This window comes from Polyodon spathula, chromosome 4 (genome assembly GCF_017654505.1).
Source record: "Polyodon spathula isolate WHYD16114869_AA chromosome 4, ASM1765450v1, whole genome shotgun sequence".
Lineage (NCBI taxonomy): Eukaryota > Metazoa > Chordata > Actinopteri > Acipenseriformes > Polyodontidae > Polyodon > Polyodon spathula.
Genome location: NC_054537.1, coordinates 53,847,145 through 53,867,717, shown reverse-complemented (window position 1 = coordinate 53,867,717; position 20,573 = coordinate 53,847,145). Strand labels below are relative to the sequence as shown.

At 38.2% G+C, this 20,573-nt stretch overlaps 1 protein-coding gene across 1 annotated transcript in view; it reads left to right on the top strand.

Moving 5' to 3' along the window:
* The first annotated feature begins 1,293 nt into the window (after positions 1 to 1,293).
* LOC121314637 (cytoplasmic dynein 1 light intermediate chain 1-like) overlaps positions 1,294 to 20,573 on the top strand; it is a 27,804-nt gene continuing 8,524 nt past the window's right edge. The window contains exons 1-12 of the mRNA XM_041248088.1: positions 1,294 to 1,482; positions 1,669 to 1,742; positions 3,158 to 3,274; positions 4,624 to 4,854; positions 12,334 to 12,503; positions 13,244 to 13,337; positions 13,736 to 13,871; positions 14,233 to 14,344; positions 17,429 to 17,488; positions 17,689 to 17,733; positions 18,325 to 18,445; positions 19,184 to 19,318. Coding sequence (XP_041104022.1) covers positions 1,388 to 1,482; positions 1,669 to 1,742; positions 3,158 to 3,274; positions 4,624 to 4,854; positions 12,334 to 12,503; positions 13,244 to 13,337; positions 13,736 to 13,871; positions 14,233 to 14,344; positions 17,429 to 17,488; positions 17,689 to 17,733; positions 18,325 to 18,445; positions 19,184 to 19,318 — 1,390 coding nt within the window. The 5' untranslated portion in view covers positions 1,294 to 1,387. The remainder of the gene's footprint in view (positions 1,483 to 1,668; positions 1,743 to 3,157; positions 3,275 to 4,623; positions 4,855 to 12,333; positions 12,504 to 13,243; positions 13,338 to 13,735; positions 13,872 to 14,232; positions 14,345 to 17,428; positions 17,489 to 17,688; positions 17,734 to 18,324; positions 18,446 to 19,183; positions 19,319 to 20,573) is intronic.

The following is a 20,573-nucleotide window of genomic DNA, read 5'->3' as shown; positions in this document are numbered from 1 at the left end:
CATTTGTAACACAACCTAAATTATTGTTTATGTTTTAGGAATATGTTACCAGCTGAATAAAACATTATGTACACAGCAACCAATACTTATTTGTCACATGTATAACCTTCAAAACTAACAGTTAGCATAGTCAAAGACTTGTACAAAAATAATTTATCCATGGATTTGATATTTGTTTTTCAGATGAATCTACTGCCCCAAAAGCAAAGAAGCCAACCTACCCTGAATACACTCCAAACCCACCTGAGCCAAGAAGGACAATGCACCTAGAGAGGGGTGTAATTGAAACTTAGCATTTTATTTATCATTACAAAATAAGCAGATCTGGCTGGCAGGCCTTACAGCGGCGAAAAATTGTTAGCACTTAATAGGCAACATCCACAGTCACTTCCCTGGCCTCATTGGGACTGCTCTTTTCTTGATATTATTAATATGGAACATTCGACTGCACGGATCCTTGTGGTCAGGAAGGAGATTGCAGGCCTTGAAGACAGCCACAGACTATGAAAGCATCAATCTGATTCGTCTGTTTTGCTTTGTAATTTTTACGTTGTGGCAACGTTGCATTACAACGTTGTAGCAACGAATCTGGGAAATTCATTTTTACGTTGTGACAACATTGCAGTACAACGTTGCAGCAACAAAATCCGCTACGTTGCAACAATGTTGTGGCAACGTAATATTGTTAGGTGGGTATAGCTTGTTTCACAGCACAAAGGAATGCCCACTACAAACTGTCCTTAGGGCAGCAGATGATTCTTAATGGTTAGGTTTAAGGTTAGGTGCTGGGGTTGCTTAAGATTAGGGTTGGGTTTGGGTTTGGGTTAGGGTCAGGGTGGGTTGATGTCGCAGGTGACGAGCTCAAGAAGCGCAAGGTGCTTTCCATGCTCTTTAAGACTGATATCTGCTATTAGCTGCTGTGTTGCTGCTGCTATTTCACGTATTATGTCACTATCATGCATTCTCCACTGTATTTAATGTATTATCTTTTATTTATTTATTTACTGTATATCAATTATTATATTATTTAAGGTACTACGGCTTTTCTTGTTGTTACTGCATCTTGTAAAGTGCTTTGTGATGGTGATCCACTATGTAAGGCGCTATATAAAATAAAGATTGATTGATTGAAGGTGGGAGAGCTTAGGAAATGCCTTAGAATCATTTGATGCCTGTTGCTAGTGGATATTCCTTTCTGCTGCGCTTCATTCACCTCTGTAGCGTATAATGATGACGTCTATGACGTGTTGCACACGCAGCACTACCCTGTATGAGCTGCCTGTGAGAGGGTACGCTGTGCGAGTCTGCTTCATTTGAACTACGAGGTCGCTATTTTTCTGTACATCCGGGACTGCTCAAGCTGAGTGTCAGTGGTACGAAAGCAAAGATGGCAGCTGTGAGGAAAGCCGGCTCCTCGTCTTCCACGAATAACATAAATAACACCCAGGAAATCCAAAACGGGGATGACGATGATGATCTGTGGTAGGTACAGTGATATGATTGCATTTACTGTATATTTTATTTTGCAGGAAAAATATTTAATACATTATTTCCAACACTGGTTTATCAGCCAGGCTCATTTCCGAATCAGTCAGTCTGTGTACGAAATGACAATTAACGTTCTGGTGGCTTGTTGTAAGCAATATTTATATCAATTTTCACGTACAGGTCGTCTATTTTGAGTGAAGTTACAACGCACTCCCGCTCAAAATTGCCGTCAGGGAAAAATGTTCTTGTCATGGGTGAGTATTAAAGATTGATGATTGTGGCTTGTGTGTTGGAGTGGCCCTACTGTGTCGACTTTGCATGCCTGGGAGGGTCTGTGTTTGTATCTGTCTGTTTAGTGTTGTGCTTGACAGCAATTTATACATTAGTTTTACAACAGTCACGCACAAATAACACTGCATTTGTACTAGTAAAAACAGTTCTGTAGAAAAAATATGTAACTTTTATAGCCAGTGACTGACTTACTGTCAAACATTGCGTATTCTACCAACTGACTGTACGGTCGAAAAAAAAATGTAGCCTACACAATGTCAACTACAACGTTCTTAAATTCGTATTTTAAGCATACACTGCTTAAAACTTCAGCACAACTTAAATTGTTGACTTAATCAACAACAAAATGTCAAAAATATTCGGTTACAAAATTAAGTCAAACTTGAATTCGTTACTTAATAAAATATGGAATTGCATTCCATATTTGCATTGAAAACTTAAAGAAAACAAAATAATTGTATGAACGACTGAAACTCAAGCTGAAAATGTTCTTTTTGTGAGCTCCAATAAACCAATGTTGTTTATCACCAGTCAAATTGTAGGGTTCCTAAATAAAGTTTTAAATCAGTACCTAAAGATTTGTATTGTGTGGTGCATCATCTTTAGTAGCTGCATCTATCCTGGGTATAATAGGTTTGGTTATATTGCATGCCATCAGGAGTTTGAGGATGATTTAATTGAGCAGCAGATTCCTTAGATAGATGATGAGCTGATAATATGTCTTAAGCCAAATTAGCAAGCACAGTAATGTAAGCCAGTTTAAGAATGGTGAATGCAAAATGCGTGGAAATACGTTAAAAATAAATGTACTGCAGCTTGCAGAAGAAAAAATACCATTCACTAATTTTGGCTCTGAGACTGTGGTAATGAAATAAAATTTTTGGAAATAACTAAAATATGACACTGTGCTTTCTGTGGTGTGTTTAATATTGTAAACAGAACAAACGCACTGAAAAACTTAAACTTTACTGAAAAAATAAGCGGTAGTCTGTAAACATAAGAGCTGTCTGTGTTGCTTGCTTTCACTAACTCTGAGCATGTAAAGCCCAAATTACAAGTCACCAATTCCATACACAACACTTATATCTAAACTATAAACATGCTGAGTTCATTAGTCACCAGCTGCATGGGTTAACCACTCAACAGAATGAAGCATCAAACAAGTGAGTAGAAACATTAAATTACTGTTTAAATATCACTTTAGTGTCTTAGCAAGTTGTTGTTTTTTAAGCAGTTGAATATGGTAGCAACCAACTTGCTCCTGGAGTGGCACCCAGTAAGTGGATTTGGCAACCAAATTTTCTTTGGCCTAGGAGCCACTGGCTCCCATTTTTAGTTTTTTTCTGACCTCCATAGATCTTTCTGTGATCTCCTACAGGAGAAGATGGGGCCGGTAAAACCACTTTGCTAGCAAGGCTCCAGGGTATAGAAGAATATATGAAAGGAAGAGGACTAGAATACCTGTACTTTAATGTACATGATGAAGACATTGATGGTGAGTGTGTCATTTAAATACTTTACTGTTATGTAATGTTGTGTGTTTTGCTATTTTATTAACATTGTAAAAATATTTTTTAAAAGTGATTACCGATGAATAACCCTGTTATATCTGGAGACAGACATGCTGTCCCAAATAAAAAGGTGTCTGGTTTAAAAAAAAAAAAATAACAAAAAGGAATAAATAATTGTGCACACCCTCACATGTATAGTGCTCAGTTTAATTTGCTCTGAAATGACATGAATGTGTTCTACACATTACATTATGCAGAAATATAAATCTGTACAGTAGGCCTGTCTATACAGTATAAAATGCAGTAGTAAAATCAAATGAATACCTAGCACGCTTTCTTTTTACTATAGGCTATCGGTAACAAAATAAATCATGCTGCTGCATTGCACACATTACTGCACAATGCTAAAATGCTATGATAAGATTATTATTTTTTGTTGATACTAAAAGGTTTTAGGGCATTTTATTTTTTACCCTACTTAGTACACAATTAACACAAAATAGATCAGTACTGCATTGACACGTTATGATAATATACAGTAACTTGCGCATATTACACACACTTTACAGAAATAAATCAATTTTAAATGTACATATAAATAGTATACAGTGTACATGCAGCTGCACACATAGCCTACCTGCTACTTTGCTTTTCTTTGCAAACCTTGTTTCATCCTCATCATTTCAAACCACTGGAGTCCCTCAGTATTTCTGAAAACTTCTTGCCCTTTTCCAACAGTTCAATCTCAGTTAGTTTAAACTCTTAATTCTGTTTTAATGATTTAGTAGGCTACTTGTGTCTGTTCTTCCGTTTATTTTCATCCTGTCTGATGTCAGTATAACATATGTTGTGTGCGGCATATCCAAATGGACAGCATAAGTGTCTGTATTAATGAGGGACTAATGTATCTGTCGTTTGTTAACCACTTCATTGTAACGCTTGGATTTGTTTGCTGTCAGAAGTGGATAGTGTCTGGAAGGAAAATTGAATGTTGCAGAAATCGTGTTAGTGTATTGTCTCTGTTTCCCTATGCCCTGGTCAAATCCAGATACAGATCAATAAAGGAGGGCTAACCAATCGTTTAAAAAACATTTATTACCTCCCATGAACTTTGTTAATATTATTACTGGAACCCATTTCACTATGCTGAGAATCTTTTGGTTTCTCTTTCTTTAATGTTAATTCATTTGCAAACTTTTGAGCTCTAACTATATAGATCAATTGCTTTACGGCATTAAACTAGACAATTGATGGCTTATTTGAACATACAGATTCTCAACAGTCTACTTTACAAAAGCGTCTTATTTACAATGCTTCACAATCCTTTCCTCAGATCATGCACGCTGTAATGCTTGGATTTTGGACGGTGACCTGTACCATAAGGGCCTCCAGAAATTTGCCTTATCAGCTAGCAACATAAAGGACACTTTAGCAGTACTGGTTGTAGACATGGCAAGACCCTGGACTGCCTTGGATTCTTTGCAGAAGTGGTCAAGTGTGTTCAGAGAGTATATTGATAAGCTGAAAATCCACCCAGAGGAGATAAAGGAGATGGAGCACAGGTGTAAGTATGAGGACTCTTCCTATAAATAGAGTACAGTGTAATTAAAATTGAAATAAAAATGTGTAACAGTATGTGTAAGAACCATCCACTGTATATAAAACAAGGAATTATATATAGCGCTGATTGCTTTACATGAGTTTGTTCATAAAATGCAATAGTTTTTAAAATTAATTCTATGAAACATCAGGGCTTATTTTACTGCTTCCCAAAATCACCAAATGCAGCTATTATTAAAAAATGCCATTGTTGATTCACTGCCCTGCACTAACAGGCATGACAGTCAAACAGCAGTGTTAAGAGATATCAAGTATGCCTCAAAATGAACGGAGAGATCCTGTGTCATGTGGTTGGGATCAGGGAACCATCAATACAGGACGAGAACTGAACTAACCAACAGTCAACCAAATTAATACCTGAAGTGAAAGTGAAGAATATTGTATGTGAGTTTGTGGTTAAAATTAGCTATAGTGCTTTCTAATCGGTCTTGCAACCGGTGAATTAGAGAGATGCGTATTTTAACATTAGCAGATGTCTCCTGCAACTAATCGTATACTATCCCCACTTACCAGTGTCCTTGTAACTGACCTCAATTAGCTACACAAGGTCCTTCCATTGCTTCCCTATCAGGCTAGCAGTTGGTAGCAAAGCATTGTAGCATGTACTTATGCCTACAGACAACCTTTTTGTTTTAGGAGCCAATGGCTCCTAGGTCAAAAAAAACAAAAGGTTGCCAAATTCAATTGCTGATGCCAGTTTAGGAGCATGTTGGTTGCTACCATGTTGAATTGCTTAATACAACAATTTGAGAAGATTCTGAAGTAATACTAAAACAACAACTTGATGTTTGTACTCGCATGTTGCTTCATTCTGCTGAATGATGACTGCAATGAACTCAGCAGGTCTGTTGCAGTGTACCACGTACTTAGACCATTATCTTGGTATTAAATTAAAATTATAATAAAACGGAACAGATACAAAATAACACACACTAAACACAGGGGCGAGGGTACCCCATTCTAAAATAAATATATGTTACAGCAGGGCTCTGCCCTGCCCCCTTTTTATGTGCAGGACACCTAGCCCTGTCACACCCATTTAGTGGTTTATTTTAAATCTGTTATAAACCAGCTCTATTTAAACACTAATGCCGCAAATGTACCTTTTCTTGTCAATCCATCTACACAGTAAGTACGTTGTATCTTATAATGTTCAATATGCCTATGTGAAATCTAAAAAAAAAATCTAATTTAATATAGCGTTTACATGACTATTGTATATTGTTATGGGATTATCAGCAATGTCTGGGAAAACAAGCAGGGAACACCCGGCATCAAATAAAACATTTTCCTAGTCAAGTGCATCAGGGATCATTTAGTGCTGAGAGATAGCAGTTCATCAAAAAAAAGACAGTTGAACTGCTGCACGTTTCAGTGCTATCCATGATAATCTAGCAATGCGCACCCTATGGATTGGATTTGAAATAACAATATATTGGTTCCATGATGAAATACTATGTGTGTGTGTGTGTGTGTGTGTGTGTGTGTGTGTTATATATATATATAACAAATGAGAGAGATGAAACAAACATCTTGAGCACATCAGTCATTGCAGGTTAATGATCAATTCTTCATATATTTTGCATAAGGCACTGTTTGTACACCAAAGCATCAAAAATGTCCAGGTTAAGCATTAGCATTTCACAAGCATATTAAAACGTGTACATCATCTTGGCTTTCACAGCCATTTACGTCCTGCTCTTGTAAGTAACCATCTTAGCTTGGCCGAGCAGGAAGTTGGCAAACTGGTCTGTATACTTCATTCTTCTATGGTACTTTGCCCAAAAAATAAAAACTGGGTGTCAATCTTTTGCTAAAACAATGAAAAACGTTTCTCTCCGAGTCAGAATGGATAGGTGTCAAACACTGCAGGGTTTAAAATACTAATAAATGTATTCACTGCAACAATAATATGTAAAACCCTCCACTGCAGATCCCTAGTTTCAGAGTCTTGGGGCTGTTGGTGTTTTCAACGGCAGGGGACACTAGCAGGCAGGGAAAAGGGTGCTGTGTGTCGGGAGCTGGCTCCCCTCAAAGAGTTTTCTCACGAGCAACAGCTCCTCTTTCACTTTAAAGAGCGCAGGCCAGGCTCTCTGTGCTCCGCCAGCACAGCTGTGGTAGGTCCAGCAGGTGGTGCAGCTTTGTGACCCCAGAGCTTTATCAGCAAGCGAGTGAGGGTAGGAGAGCTGGTGGCCCCAGTGTCCAGACGGGGGTTGTGGACCATCGCTGTGCCTGGAGCAGGAGCAGGCGACAGCCCCCCAACATTCTGTGGTAGAAGGCAGGCATTGTAGATAGGTCCAGGCTGCTCTTGTCCATCAAGAACATTGTTCTATATAGCTGGAGCGCCCCCAGCTGGCAGAGCAGGGCACAGAGCAGTATGTGGGCCATACAGCAGCCACTGACCAGACTGTAGTTGGAAGGCAGTAACTCTGCTGGTGATGTTGACCAGGCCCTGCTCTCCCTCCTCCTGAAGCAGGTACAGTACTCCCTGTCTCAGCCAGTGTTGTCTATCCCAAAAGAAATCCAGCAACATGCACTGCAGCTCTTTCGGCAGCCCCCGCAGCTGTTCCAGTCAGGCCAGCCTGTGCTACAGTGTGGAGGCCACCAGGTTGTTGATTACGAGAGCCCGGCTCCTGTAAGAGCTGTGGAAGCAGCCACCTACCCAGCCACCCCTGCTCCTCCTTCATCACCCCCTCCCAGTACTTGCGCTGTCTGGCCTCTTCTCCTAGTTGCACGCCCATGTACTTGAGGCAGGGTGACAACTGCCCTCCTGCAGCTAAGTGGCAGCTCTCCTTGCACCAGACTTTCCTCAAACACTGACAGCAGGGTCCAGAAGCTCTTATAGAAGTCCACTAGGAGCCTGTCAATTATGGGGGCTTTGCAGTTATTCAGGCCTTGCAGTGCTGCTGTAAGCTCCTGCAACGTGAGCTCTCTCTCCTCTTCAGGGACCTATTGAATCTTCTGCATCAGTGGAGAAAAGTTGTTTGTAAAAGTGCACAGCCCTCCTGCGGATCTCCCCCAGCTCTCGAAGCTCATGCACGTCCTCAACCCACAGGCAGTGGATCAGCTTGCTCTGTGCTTTTGCTTTTATTAGTTTCTCCAGGCACACTTTTCTATTATCTTGTGCTACTCCCTAGCAGACTGTGTGTGTGGATCTATGCTATCTGTCTAATTTATTATTATCAGTACAGTTAAAATCACCATCCAAGAATATATATTCGTCTGTTCTGCATCCTAAAAGAGCATTGTCCAGAGATTTAAAAAAAAAACAAAAAAAAAAACACTCTTTCCCTACCATTAGTAGGTGCATAAATATAAATAAAAACTAGTCTTCCGCTCGATCACCGCCCTCACTACAAGCAGGTGTCCTGTGACTACCTTGTCTATAAAAGAAACAAATTTATAATTCCCACTGACTAAAACTGCCACTCCTGCACCGAGAGATGAGCCGTGACTAAAAATGTCGCCTTTCCATTTCTTCATCCAATTAGTTTGATTTAAGTTGTCACTGTGGGTCTCTTGTAAAAATGTAACATTTAAGTGCTTTTGTTTAATCTATCTAAAGACAGCAGCTCTTTTCAACAGATTTCTACACCCATTTATATTTCAACTCTTAAACTCATAAAAAAACAAATAAAGAGAAACATAGCAGCAAGTAAAAAAGAAACCGAGAGATAAAAAAAAGAGAATTCTGGCTTATTCTTTGTGATCTTGCTTTTGTTGACCTGAGTTTTCCTATTCGGTTTTTAAGCCTCTCCTGATCCTTAACTTTCTGGCCCTGAGCCTGTCTTCTGAGTCTGACGCCATAGCCACCACACTATTTTCATCTGGGGCCCCTACAGTGATGCTTAAGAGCACAAAGTTTCGCTTCAACGTCTGCAGCTTTTGCATTACCAAGTGTGCCCAAGGCTTTTTGGTTTCTTCTAATTGTGTAATCAGATCTGCCATTTGCACACAATTTACTTTAATGAAGCTGCGCTGAAACTACGACTGAGTAGAAACATGGATCCTTCAGGATTATTAAAGGAGCTTTCATGCTGGCACTTTTCTGCTCGCACTGATCAAAGAAAGCAAAGAGAGCATGCAAATAATCATGTAGGTAAAACACTGACCAGTACTGGCTGGGAATATAAAACAGCAGGCAGCTCAGAGTAATTTTCCTTCTTGAAGCATAGATAACGGTAACAAGACTTTCACTAGTTTTCATTTGCCACTGCTGAATTCACTGCAGTCAACTCCTCCACAAAAACGTTTCCAACTAAATGGCGTTTGTGCGCCCAACATGTCATATGTACAAGGTTCTATCAAAACTTTGAGAGCAGTGAAGCATTTTAGCATATACAGTGCTGTCCCTGACAATGGCAGATCATCAGAATGCTGCACACTGTAGCTGATCAATGTTTCCACAAGTGCCTGTAGACATGTGATTTGCATTCTCAGTTTCAAGAACAAAAGCAGCAGCTAGGTGAATGTGCTATTGTATCTGTAGCATTCAGCGTCTTAAATAAAACCGCTAACCGCATCTACCACCTCTGTCTGACGTCTAGTCACAAATCGCAGCCAGGTGTTTGCCTGTGCTAGATGACAGAACCTCATCCGTTGCTTTCTGCTCAGCTCGTGGAAGATGAGCTCCCACCTCAAGCAGTCAGCACTTGGACGGTCTCCGGCTCCTAATATACAATAAGAGAAAACTTGTTTTAAACAGTATATTTTAAAATATTGTAACAACCCTGGGTCTGCTGTAACCACGTTTGGGAAGGTTCTGTGACCCAGAATCAAAGGTTCAACTGCAGCAGGTGCTCCGGGACATCAGAGATGGGATAATCGGTACCAATCAGAAGCTTGCTGCGTGAGCAGGACTCGATTGCAACATGGTTGTCACAAATCGGGATAAGCTGTTGCAACAATCAAGGGATCGAGAGCGGGAAGCCCTGCATGCTTGGGTTCGGGGATTGGTGGCTGGTGCACAGAGGGCACGGCCTGGACTGGGGGGATAAGTAGCGGATTGCTGAGATGAACAGTGTGGTGTGAGACGAAAGGCAGCTGAAAAACAGAATTGGAGAAGAAACGGCAAAAGCAAGCCAGAGAGATGCAGGACTAAGAGAACAAAGAAAGAAACCAGAGACTGGCACTTAATTGTAGCACACTGCCATCAACTGCTTACGTTCCCTCATGTTCAAATTCCTCGTAATCACTTTTAATCGGAACACTTTGTTTGGGATTTTAAGTCGCTGACAGCAAAACTGTCTGAACAACTAACTTGCACTGTATCAAAATACTTTTGCCCGATTGCAAATATGAGACACTTCTAATTCCTTTGATACAGTATCCATGGCAACAACAGATTCTTCAACTATGATTGGAAGTATTTACGTTATTAATATTTTCTAGTGTGATTTTATAATTTTTTCATGTAATTCCATTGATTTAGTTTTGTTTTCTCCACTGCTTTTCGTTTTATTCCGGGTTATTTGGTATTTATGAAAAAACACGGGGCACTACTTATTGGGTATGTGTTAAGTACAGTCTTACATTTTGCTGTAAACTTACTTTGAACAACTCGACAAAAACTTGGTCCTACAATAAAAGCAAAAACAACAATTATTCTTATTTGCTTTGACCACAAACAGTATAACTGAAGCAAAAAAACGCACTACCCCCCCCCCCCCCCCCCCCCCAGACTACAAACACAGAATACTGTATTTATTATATAGATTATTGGGTTGAGGGGAGACTAAGACAGCACTGATAAATCCTAAGCATCGAGAATCCAATTGCTTATTCACCAGTCACAAACATGCATTGCAAGTGAGTGGATTCAACCATATGTAAATAATATTGGTCACATGTTTCTAGCAATTCCCAGGCAGGCTACAATTAGCTTTTCTGGCATTTCTATGATCCATTCTCTAGATATCGCTTGTAGTATATTCACAATTGACCATTGAGACCTAACTAACAAATTTGAAGCAGCTTGATAACACGCAAACTCAAGCTGTGCAGCAAAATTGCTTTGCATATTCTTTACACATTAAATTTAAATATCATACATAAATGGAATTCATATTTTTCCAATGCCTAAAACACTCAGTACGCAGCTTATCTGTAGCACTGCGTCCACTTCTTTCAAGCGTTTCAGTTGAATTTGTTCTGTGGTACTTCTTGATTATTGCTCCGATTGTGGGTTTTGGTATTCCATATTTCTTAATTGGTTCTATTCAATATTTAAAGACTTAATTTAAGGGGCCAATACTTTAAGTGCTTGTGTTTTATTTATAAATATTGTTTGTTAAACTACCAGAAATTGTGTATTTTGGCCATATTAATTAGTGGCTAATGCTCACTAAATGCTTGTATTTAGCTTGTTTTCTTGAATTCTATTAAGTGTAGGGTGCCAATACATTTCTCTCTGACTGTATGTCTTACACAGTAGTCTCCACATAAAGGAACACCTCCTAAGAGAACACTTTGGCTTAAGGAACACCCTTGTGGTGAAATAGATTTTCCCATTGTAAATTCTCTGCCTAAAGGAATGAATGAACAGAAACCTTGTTTTAAAAGAACACCTTTTTGGCACTGATAGTGATTTGTCTCTAACTGATTTAAAAACTGATACAGTACTGCTCTAGAGCAGCTTCTCATTTTTTTTTTAAAAGTATGTAAGGGTGTTGTGTTAACAACTGTTGTGTTAAAATGTATTCTTGTATTCATAATTGCTGTTGGAGCCGCTGCTGCATTTTTAATGCATGTAGGGGTGTTTTGTTAATTTAGTTTGTCAGTTAGTTTATTATTATAGTTTGTGAACATACGCTTACCTATTGCTTTTCTCATACTTCTGTTAATTTACGTATGCTGATGCGCATGTGTCATGACATAAGTAATAAATATGTTTGTAACATAACTGGCCTTGGCTTATTGCGTCCGGTAGTCAACTGTGTCGACACTTTGGCTAAGAGAACACTTTGCTTGCTTCCGGTGGGGTGTTCTCTTAGCCAGAGAGTACTGTAGCTTTATATTTCTGTGCCAACAAATACGCTTGGATATTTTATTTTAAGTGATAGCTGAATTTTGTTTTAGCTATGAACAAAGTCGCACAAAAGCATCTGAGAATAAATAAATGTCCTCCTTCATCAAAGAAAATAAACAATTGAACTTGACAGCGAGAGTGAAACAAAGTTAACACCTGAGACTAGTAGTAGGGGCATGGGAGAACAAGAGTAAATATGAGGCCAAGTGGAAAAGTGATTCATCTTTATTCAGTGGAACACCAACAAATATGCAAGCAGGTAATGCATGCAGTGGGAGCTTTTGTTTATTGCATCTAGCATCTGTTTAACAATGACATCTAAATTAGGTACTGCACAACCAACTAAATTAAACTAAGCCCAATTCCAAATCCTCTTTAATGTTGATCTTTCTGTAGTGATGAAACAGTTCCAGGAGTATACAAACCCTGGTGAGGACCTCAGTACTTCTCCTCAGAGAAGAAACACGTCACTCCAAGACGAGGAAGATGAGACCGTTGTATTGCCTCTGGGTGAAAATACACTTACACACAATCTAGGCGTTCCACTTTTGGTAATTTGCACAAAGGTGGGTATGCCTTCTCTTAACCTCTTGTTGAGTGATGAAAATCAATTTGTTTTTAATATCTGTGAACTTTCATTACATGATTAATGAGGGAGGGTATGTGGTGAGGCTGTATATGTTTGTTGTCTCTAAGAAAACTGGAACAAAATTTAATTTGCAGAACATTTTTATGATTTTCTGTTTGTCAGCATTTCCTGTTGACTATTTTTAACTGATACGTTTAAAGCATCCAGGTAGCCTCTGTGGAGGCCTTAGATTACATTTCACTGAAGAGTAACCATTCATCCGTCCTACAGCTCTCCGCCCCTAGTTGATATATGAAACACTATTTGCTTTTAGTGGTATATCTTACTGATGAGGCAGAGTGCTGCAGGGGGCAATGATGATAATACTGGTCTACATGGAGGTTAGACATGCTTGAGAGCTATATTAAGGCCACAGGAATACATAAGATAACAATTTCACATCATGCCAAGTTGCTCTTCAAGTGCACTAGCTAGGGTGACTCTTGGTTTTAGTCTGATTTTTTTTCATGTTGATTTTGCTTTGTATATCAAAAGTTGTTTTCACAAACCCCAATTAACACACATTTTGCACTGCTTCCTAAAAGCTAAGGTAAGAATGCCCAAGATAAGTGCAAACCACCAGTCCTTCTGTTAACACCATTGTCCACTATTCTATTGGAAAGAGTTTTAAGGAAAACCAGCAAAACAGACATTAACTTGTTTTCTCTCCATTTCCAGTGTGATGCTATTAGTGGCCTGGAAAAAGAACACGATTATAGAGATGAACACTTTGACTTCATTCAGTCACATATCAGACGGTTTTGCCTACAATGTATCCTTGACCTTAGTAATCATCATTTTTTTCCACCAATGGAATAACTTTAGAACTGTTGTTGTCTTGCATTTAAGCTGGTTTGTTTTATTATTTTTGCACCTCAAATCTCAAAATCCATTCAGACATTTTCACATGACTGTAGAAACTGACCTTGAAGTACACTGCTGTCTATCATTCTCTGTTAGTTATGTGACTTTTTGGTTTCCTGATAACAGACCAAACACACAATTATATTAGCTTCACATTTCGAACAATGCTGAGAATGTAGTAATCTACTTTATAATGCAATATGGTTTATATTGCCATATTATATGATCTAGAGCTAGACCTTTTGTGTCATTCATAACTGTCATTCATTGTGTAGTGTTGTTATATCCCTTAACTTGGCATTTCAGATGGTGCAGCACTTGTATACACTTCAATAAAGGAAAACAAAAACATAGATTTGTTATACAAATACATTGTCCATATATTATATGGATTTCCTTTTAATTTTCCTGCTCAAGTTGTGGAAAAAGATGCAGTATTTATGTAAGTGTTGATTTAAAATGTACACCATGTGTTTTTTTTTAATTAATTAATTTATTTATTTTTAATCTGGGAAAGGCTATTTTCCCTTGCAACAATGCATATACCCCAGAACGGGGATAATGTGGCAGGTATGTGCATGTAATGTATGCACGCATTTTGACATCGAAGAACAGTAGATGTAAATCACAGTAATCTACCTCTCCTCCATGATGCTCATAGGTTCAATTTTGTATTTCCATCCTATTTATGTGTTTATTACTAGTACTAGAGAAATCAGAATAAACTAGTTGTACAATACAATATTACATTTTTTTATAAATAATTTATATCATACTTCATTGTCACACTATTTTGTCTTTAGTCCGTCAGGATGGGACAATGAAAAGAAGATTGGAATCTTACATGAGAACTTTCAGACACTAAAAGCAGAGGACAGCTTTGAAGAAGTGATAATTAAACCACCTGTTAGAAAGGTAACTGCACATTTAACTTTTTTTTTTTTGACAAATTTGTTTTTGAGGTATTTTTATTTAACTATTTTTCATATTTCCAGTGATAACAAGCGTATTGTTGTTATGGGCACTTGCAGAAGTCAGGCATTTCGCAAAGTGCCCACAGTCACTCGCAGATTGCGAAAATAAATAAATAACAAAGGTGTTGCTAGCTTTGGCAGAACAAAAAATATCTCTGCACATTTCAAACGATACAATTGTGTTTAACATCATAACACAAACACACTAATGCTAAACAACCACTTAATAACCAAAAATATGCTAATAAAGAGAGCCGCAATATACTAATTTAAATATGTGTTGCTTCATCATATCAAGATCTCTAGCTTTGCGAGATTCGTGTGACATTTGTTCAAATAAATAATGAAAGGCAGTTTAATCCCATCGTATTCTGTAGTGGGGGGGGCCATCACCTTCACCCCCAAATAAAAAAACATGCTTCCATCAAAAAAGCTTTTCATAATCATAAAGTACCCACTCTCTAAACCAGATGCGTTTGTCCAACATCAAAAGGTGTCAGGTTTAAAAAAAATACAATAAAATCGCACACAAACGTTTTATAGTGCTTAATATATTTTAAGTGTATAAATCATTGCACTGTAATAACATTAATATGTTTTTCGTAGGCTACACATTACATTATGAAAAATATATAAATCTGTACAGTAGGCCTATACAGTACAGCAGTAAAATCAAATGAACAATACCTAGCACTCTTTCTTTTTTATTTAGCCTGTAGGCTACTGGTACGGTAATAAACAATAAAAAATAAGTCATCCTGCTGCATTGTACACATTGGTGTACAATGTGAGTAAGATTATTTTAAATTGAAATGAAATGGTTTTAGCTATTATTATTATTATTATTATTATTAACTTGGCCTACTTAGTAGCAAAATAGATCATGGTGCCGCATTAACAAGTTACGATACTTACAGAAGGACAGTCAATTCTCCATAATACGAATCCTTAATACGAATTTCAAGGGACCAGCAACACATTTATCATACCACTAATTCGTATTGTCATGAGTAGCCTATAAGCCAAATGTATATTGTCAGGTGTTTTTTTAAGTTAGTCAGTGGTGCAGTATTACATTTTGCACAATTACAAACCACCTGCACATTAATAGACTAGGTGTGTTTCCTATTCCTATACAGATGCTCAGAATGAGCTGGAGGAGTTAGCGGCACATGTGTGCAGTCTGTTTGCTCTCAACCCATTGGGGAAATGTCATAGAAATGTGTTTTCAAGGCTTGTAAGTACACCCTGCTTTTAGTGAAAAATAGGTATTTTGATGTTCGCTTAAAAAATGCATTGAGCACAACTGGCAACACGAGAAAAGGTGGACTGGGAAATGCCAGCGACAACTGCGACTGTTTAAAACATGCTTTCAAAAGTTCTTAACAGATTGTTGCAATTGTAAGTGTCGCAATTGTCGGCAGCTTTAGTACATCTCATTATTTGATCCGCTGGAATATGGCCTGCTTCACAAGGTCGTAATCCAACGCGGCCTTGTGCGACAGGGCTTGGTAGGCCAACTGGGCCACCCCAATCAGATTGGGGCCCAGCTAGGTGGCCCATCAATCCCGAGGCCAGTTGGCTGCAGTTGCCTGCCTTTTCAAATGCCACTAAATAAGCCTCGGTATCATCCTTCAGTGACATCTTCACCACCTTGGGTTTGGGTGGCTGCACTGGTGGTTCTGCTGCTGGTTCCCTCCGCTGCTGGCCTGCCAGAAACATCGCCGTCATCCTTCCCATCATTGTCTCCATCCTCTGCTCCTGCGCCTCCATCATGGCTGTTCATATTGTCTCAGCGTAAGGGGCAGTACTCATGTAGCAGAGTCCGCTTTGTATTACCCAACACCTCCCTGCAATCAGCCCGGCGCCAGCCTTTCTCCAAACGCTGTCTGCCCCGTAGCCGATCGCAGGGGATTCATTTTGTATACATGCCGCTATGAGCTTCCACCAAGATGGGCGACTTCCGTTTTCTGCTCATTGTTGAGTCAACCAGTCTACGGGGAAGCATACCGTCCACCTTACACAGCAGGAGGGAGATTTACAGCTTAGACTCTCTCTCTCTTTGTTACAGCATGTTTAGTACATTTCGCCCTAAACTTCCGACTCGTTTGCGATTATTGCGTCAGGCGCAACACTTTAGTGCATCTTCCCCTTAGTATTTATTAAAATTACGGCTGGGACAAACACAGGATTATCATGTTCGGATATTCACTCATAATTTAAATATTTGTTTGGATTATTCGTTAGTTTTCAAAAAGCAATAAAAGACATTATACTGCTCTGAATGCAGGAAGAGACAGCATAGCAGCAGGGGCAGGGGGTGTGGCCGTGGCCCCTGTGTGTGTGCCTTTATTTTACAGCAAGACCTTACAATATGTAACACGTTAAAATAGAAAAATATCCCAGGAGTAAAGAATACATTGTGTAGGACTTACTTTACCCCAGTGAATTAACTACAAAATAAAGGATGTCAAATGACAGTTCAAGTTAAATGTTGTTTTGTTTATTCCCCAGATAAATAATAGAGTTCACACCGCATTTATTGTATTTATTTTTTCATTCCTTGCCATTACCGTTTCTTCACAGTAAACAGTGGCCATAGACGTTTTCATAAACTAATAACACAAGGTTCACTTGTGCCTTTTTGTTGCTGAACAAGCAAACGAAAACTGGACTGACCTCAAGTTATCGTCATTACTACACAAATATTGCTGTAGTTGCCGATTGAATTCCTCTTTGTGTGTTTTAACACTATTGTCGACATCTTCCTTTAGAGCAGAACAAAATCCAACTGAAGCCATATTTACCACCCTCAGACAGTAAACACAGTACTCAACATCCGTCTTTAAAATTTATTTTCACGATCTGCCTGTGCCAATACCATATAGTGATATTTAATGGTGCCCAATCCAAGCTGTATAGTGAAAGATGCTGATTGCAAAGCATTTAATCATAGCACCTCTTAAAGAATGAGCATTGCTTATAACCAATTCATAGATTTGTTTTATTATTTCTTTATTAACAGTTTGTTCATGAAAAAGAAATTGCAGCAGAAGATGATCAAGTGTTCCTTATAAAGCTGCAGGTAAGAGAAATAATATCCCCTTGCCCTGTTTAGTGTTAGAGTTGGGGTTCTGTTTAGCAACAGCAATCTACAAATGCACATTTTCTCACACAAAAAATATAATGTTAATGATGTAAAACTTGTAAGAGAAGATAATTTACCAACCATATTTGATCATTATCTTGATATGATTTGCTTCATTCTCCCTTTTTTTTCCCCAGTCGCTGCTAGCAAAACAGCCACCTGTTGCTGCTGGAAGACCAGGGGTCAGTATTTTTTTATTTAATGGTGAACCAAAGTATTATTTCACTTTTGTTTTTCACCTCTATTTCAGAGACTTAAAAGTAATTGTACCTAACAAAATAGTTATATTCATTTTCTCTGCCATCACATTTATTCATTGTATTGGTCTCAAATGTGCAGGTTCGAAGTAAACACAAGGAGAGCATGGCTTGCAAATATATATAATTTTTTTTTTTCTGCTAAAATGTGTTTCTTAATTTTTTATTTTTTTTTAAAAGCAGTTTCAGACCTATATTGCTAATGGAAGTACAGAATTGGTAGGATTTATGGAATTATTTTGTTAGCTACTATTAATGGTTTAGAGCAATAACACACATTCTGAATATTGGTTTTCCGTTCACATTTCATGAGTTGGCCCCTAGATTGTGTTTTATAAATTTGGCACAATCAGTAAGTGTAATGGATCATTGCAGTTACTATGTTTTGAACTTAGAAACCTTACTTAATACCTCAGAAAGTGGATACCTTGTTTTGTCTGTATTAAGAGATACTGTTTATTCACAGTATAATCGTAACCAGAACCACTTCATGAGGATTAAAATGTTGCTTTTTAGGATGCTTCAAACAGAGTTCCTGGTGGTTCTCCAAGAACACCAAATCGATCTGGTACCGCAAATGTTGCCAGTGTAACACCTATTCCAGCGGGAACTAAGAAAATTGACCCCAGTATGAAAGGTATGTAAATAGAATCAAAACCATATTTTAAATCCTGTGTTATCAAAGGATAATAACTTTTTTGCTGTATCCCAGGGTTGTTCAATTTCATTACCAATGTATTCTGTGGGCCTTGGTTCTAGACTTTCTCCCTGATTTAATTCCCAGCCTGCCCTTTTACAATCGGACACCCTATTCCTTGATAATCCATAATCCAGCTCTCTTATGCTTCATAAGCATTTTTGCCACTTGAAGGGCTGCATATTCCTGATTATGTACTGAATATTATGAACTATTTAAGGTACAGTGTTATGGACCACCGGTCTTCTATGACTAGTAACCTTGAATTAAAATTGCATACAAAAATAAAAACATAGAATTGCACCCAAAACAGTGTGGTTGTATAGGACAGCTTTTATCTCCAGTTTGCTTTAAATCAACTCTCAAAACCCACCTGTTCTTTCTTGCTTTCCTTGCTCTCTAAGCATGGTATCTGCCATTAGCTGCTGCTACTATTTCACGTGTTGTGTTACTGTCATGTGTTATGTACTTTCCACTGTATTTAATGTATTATGCTTTTTTTTACTGTATATCATGTATTATGCATTTCTCTGTATTTGAAGTGTTATGGATTTTCTTATATTTACTGCATTTTGTAAAGCACTTTGTGATAGTGTTCCACTATGAAAGGTGCTGTATAAAATTGATTGATTGATTTGATTTTAAAGTATTGTGATGGTTTTGTTTTTTGGATTGCAGCTGGAACTACAAGTGAAGGTGTCCTAGCAAACTTCTTCAACAGCTTGCTGAGTAAAAAGACAGGTTCTCCTGGGAGTGGAGGCAATGTTCCTGGGGGAGGTGGAAGCAATCTGTCAAGCCCTGCAAATAAATCAGGTACTCTATGCACCCCCTCCCATATTAAAACGTTAAACCTTAACACCAGGTGTTTTTTTCGTGTAAATAGCGTATTTTTTCCTCAACCACAAAGTCCAGATTTAGCTAAATGCATGTATGCGTATCACAAATTCAACTTTTAGAATCAGTATAGACTTTTTTTTTTTTTTTACACTTAGCGAGTGAATATTTAGCTGACATGTTAAACCTGGGTTTCTAGCAAATAAATCAGTGAATTTATATATTTTGTTTACACTTGTCAACTGTAAACAAAATATATAAATTGGTCCATTGCGACGCAAACAGCTTGTAGCAAAATACAAATAAAACATTCTATATTTTAAATCGGTGGTTTTAGTTATCTTTTATTCGTTCGCCTCCGGTGTGCGTAGCTCTTTAACATATAAGCTCATGCACGCTGACGTGTTTGACTTGGCATTGTATGCTGCAGAGCTGTGCTTACACTCCTGACTTTTAAGAATGTGGTTGTTTTTATGTATTTATGTATTTAGCTAAATCTGGACTTTATTTTGTTAAATCTAGGAAAAAATATGCGATTTACATTAAATCTGGGAAAAAATGCCTGTTAAAACATTAGTGCTTTTTTTTTTTTTTTTTTTTTTTTTTTACATTTGTTGCCGCTGTTCACTGCAGTTTCACTGCAGTTTCACTGACACACCACTTCAAACATAATTTCTCTAAGTACTAAAGTGATCGCAAATGGCTCATTTAAGAACTTGGCCTAATTAGCTGTCATTTATGTATTTTAAATGTTCTGTCCTTTATATAAATGTTTTTTTTTTTTAATTTACAGAACTGCCCCTTTAGTCATAGTCGTGACCCCCTTAGTGACTCTCCGCACCCCCCAGTTTACACACCACTGCTCTATGTTGTGGCATAGTAAAAACCAACAACTAGTTATCTTTGTATATTCCCAGACGACAAGAAACGGCTCCAAAGTTGAATATGCATGATGTTAGAGTGAAGAGCATTGCATGATTTTATGTTCTTCTGTGTCCCCTAGAGGGCAATAGAATGCCTCAGAAGCTTCAGAAGATGAATCACTGTTGAATCACTAGCAATTTCACCTTTTAAAAATACGAAATTATGACTTACTACATACCAGCTGGGTCTGGGGAAAAGCCTGAGGAGATGGAACTCAGAACTCTTGCTGACAGCACTGCTGCCTGAGGTGTCAAAATCACACAGGATTGATAAATAATTAATCTACGTTTCTGTTTAGGCAATATACCGT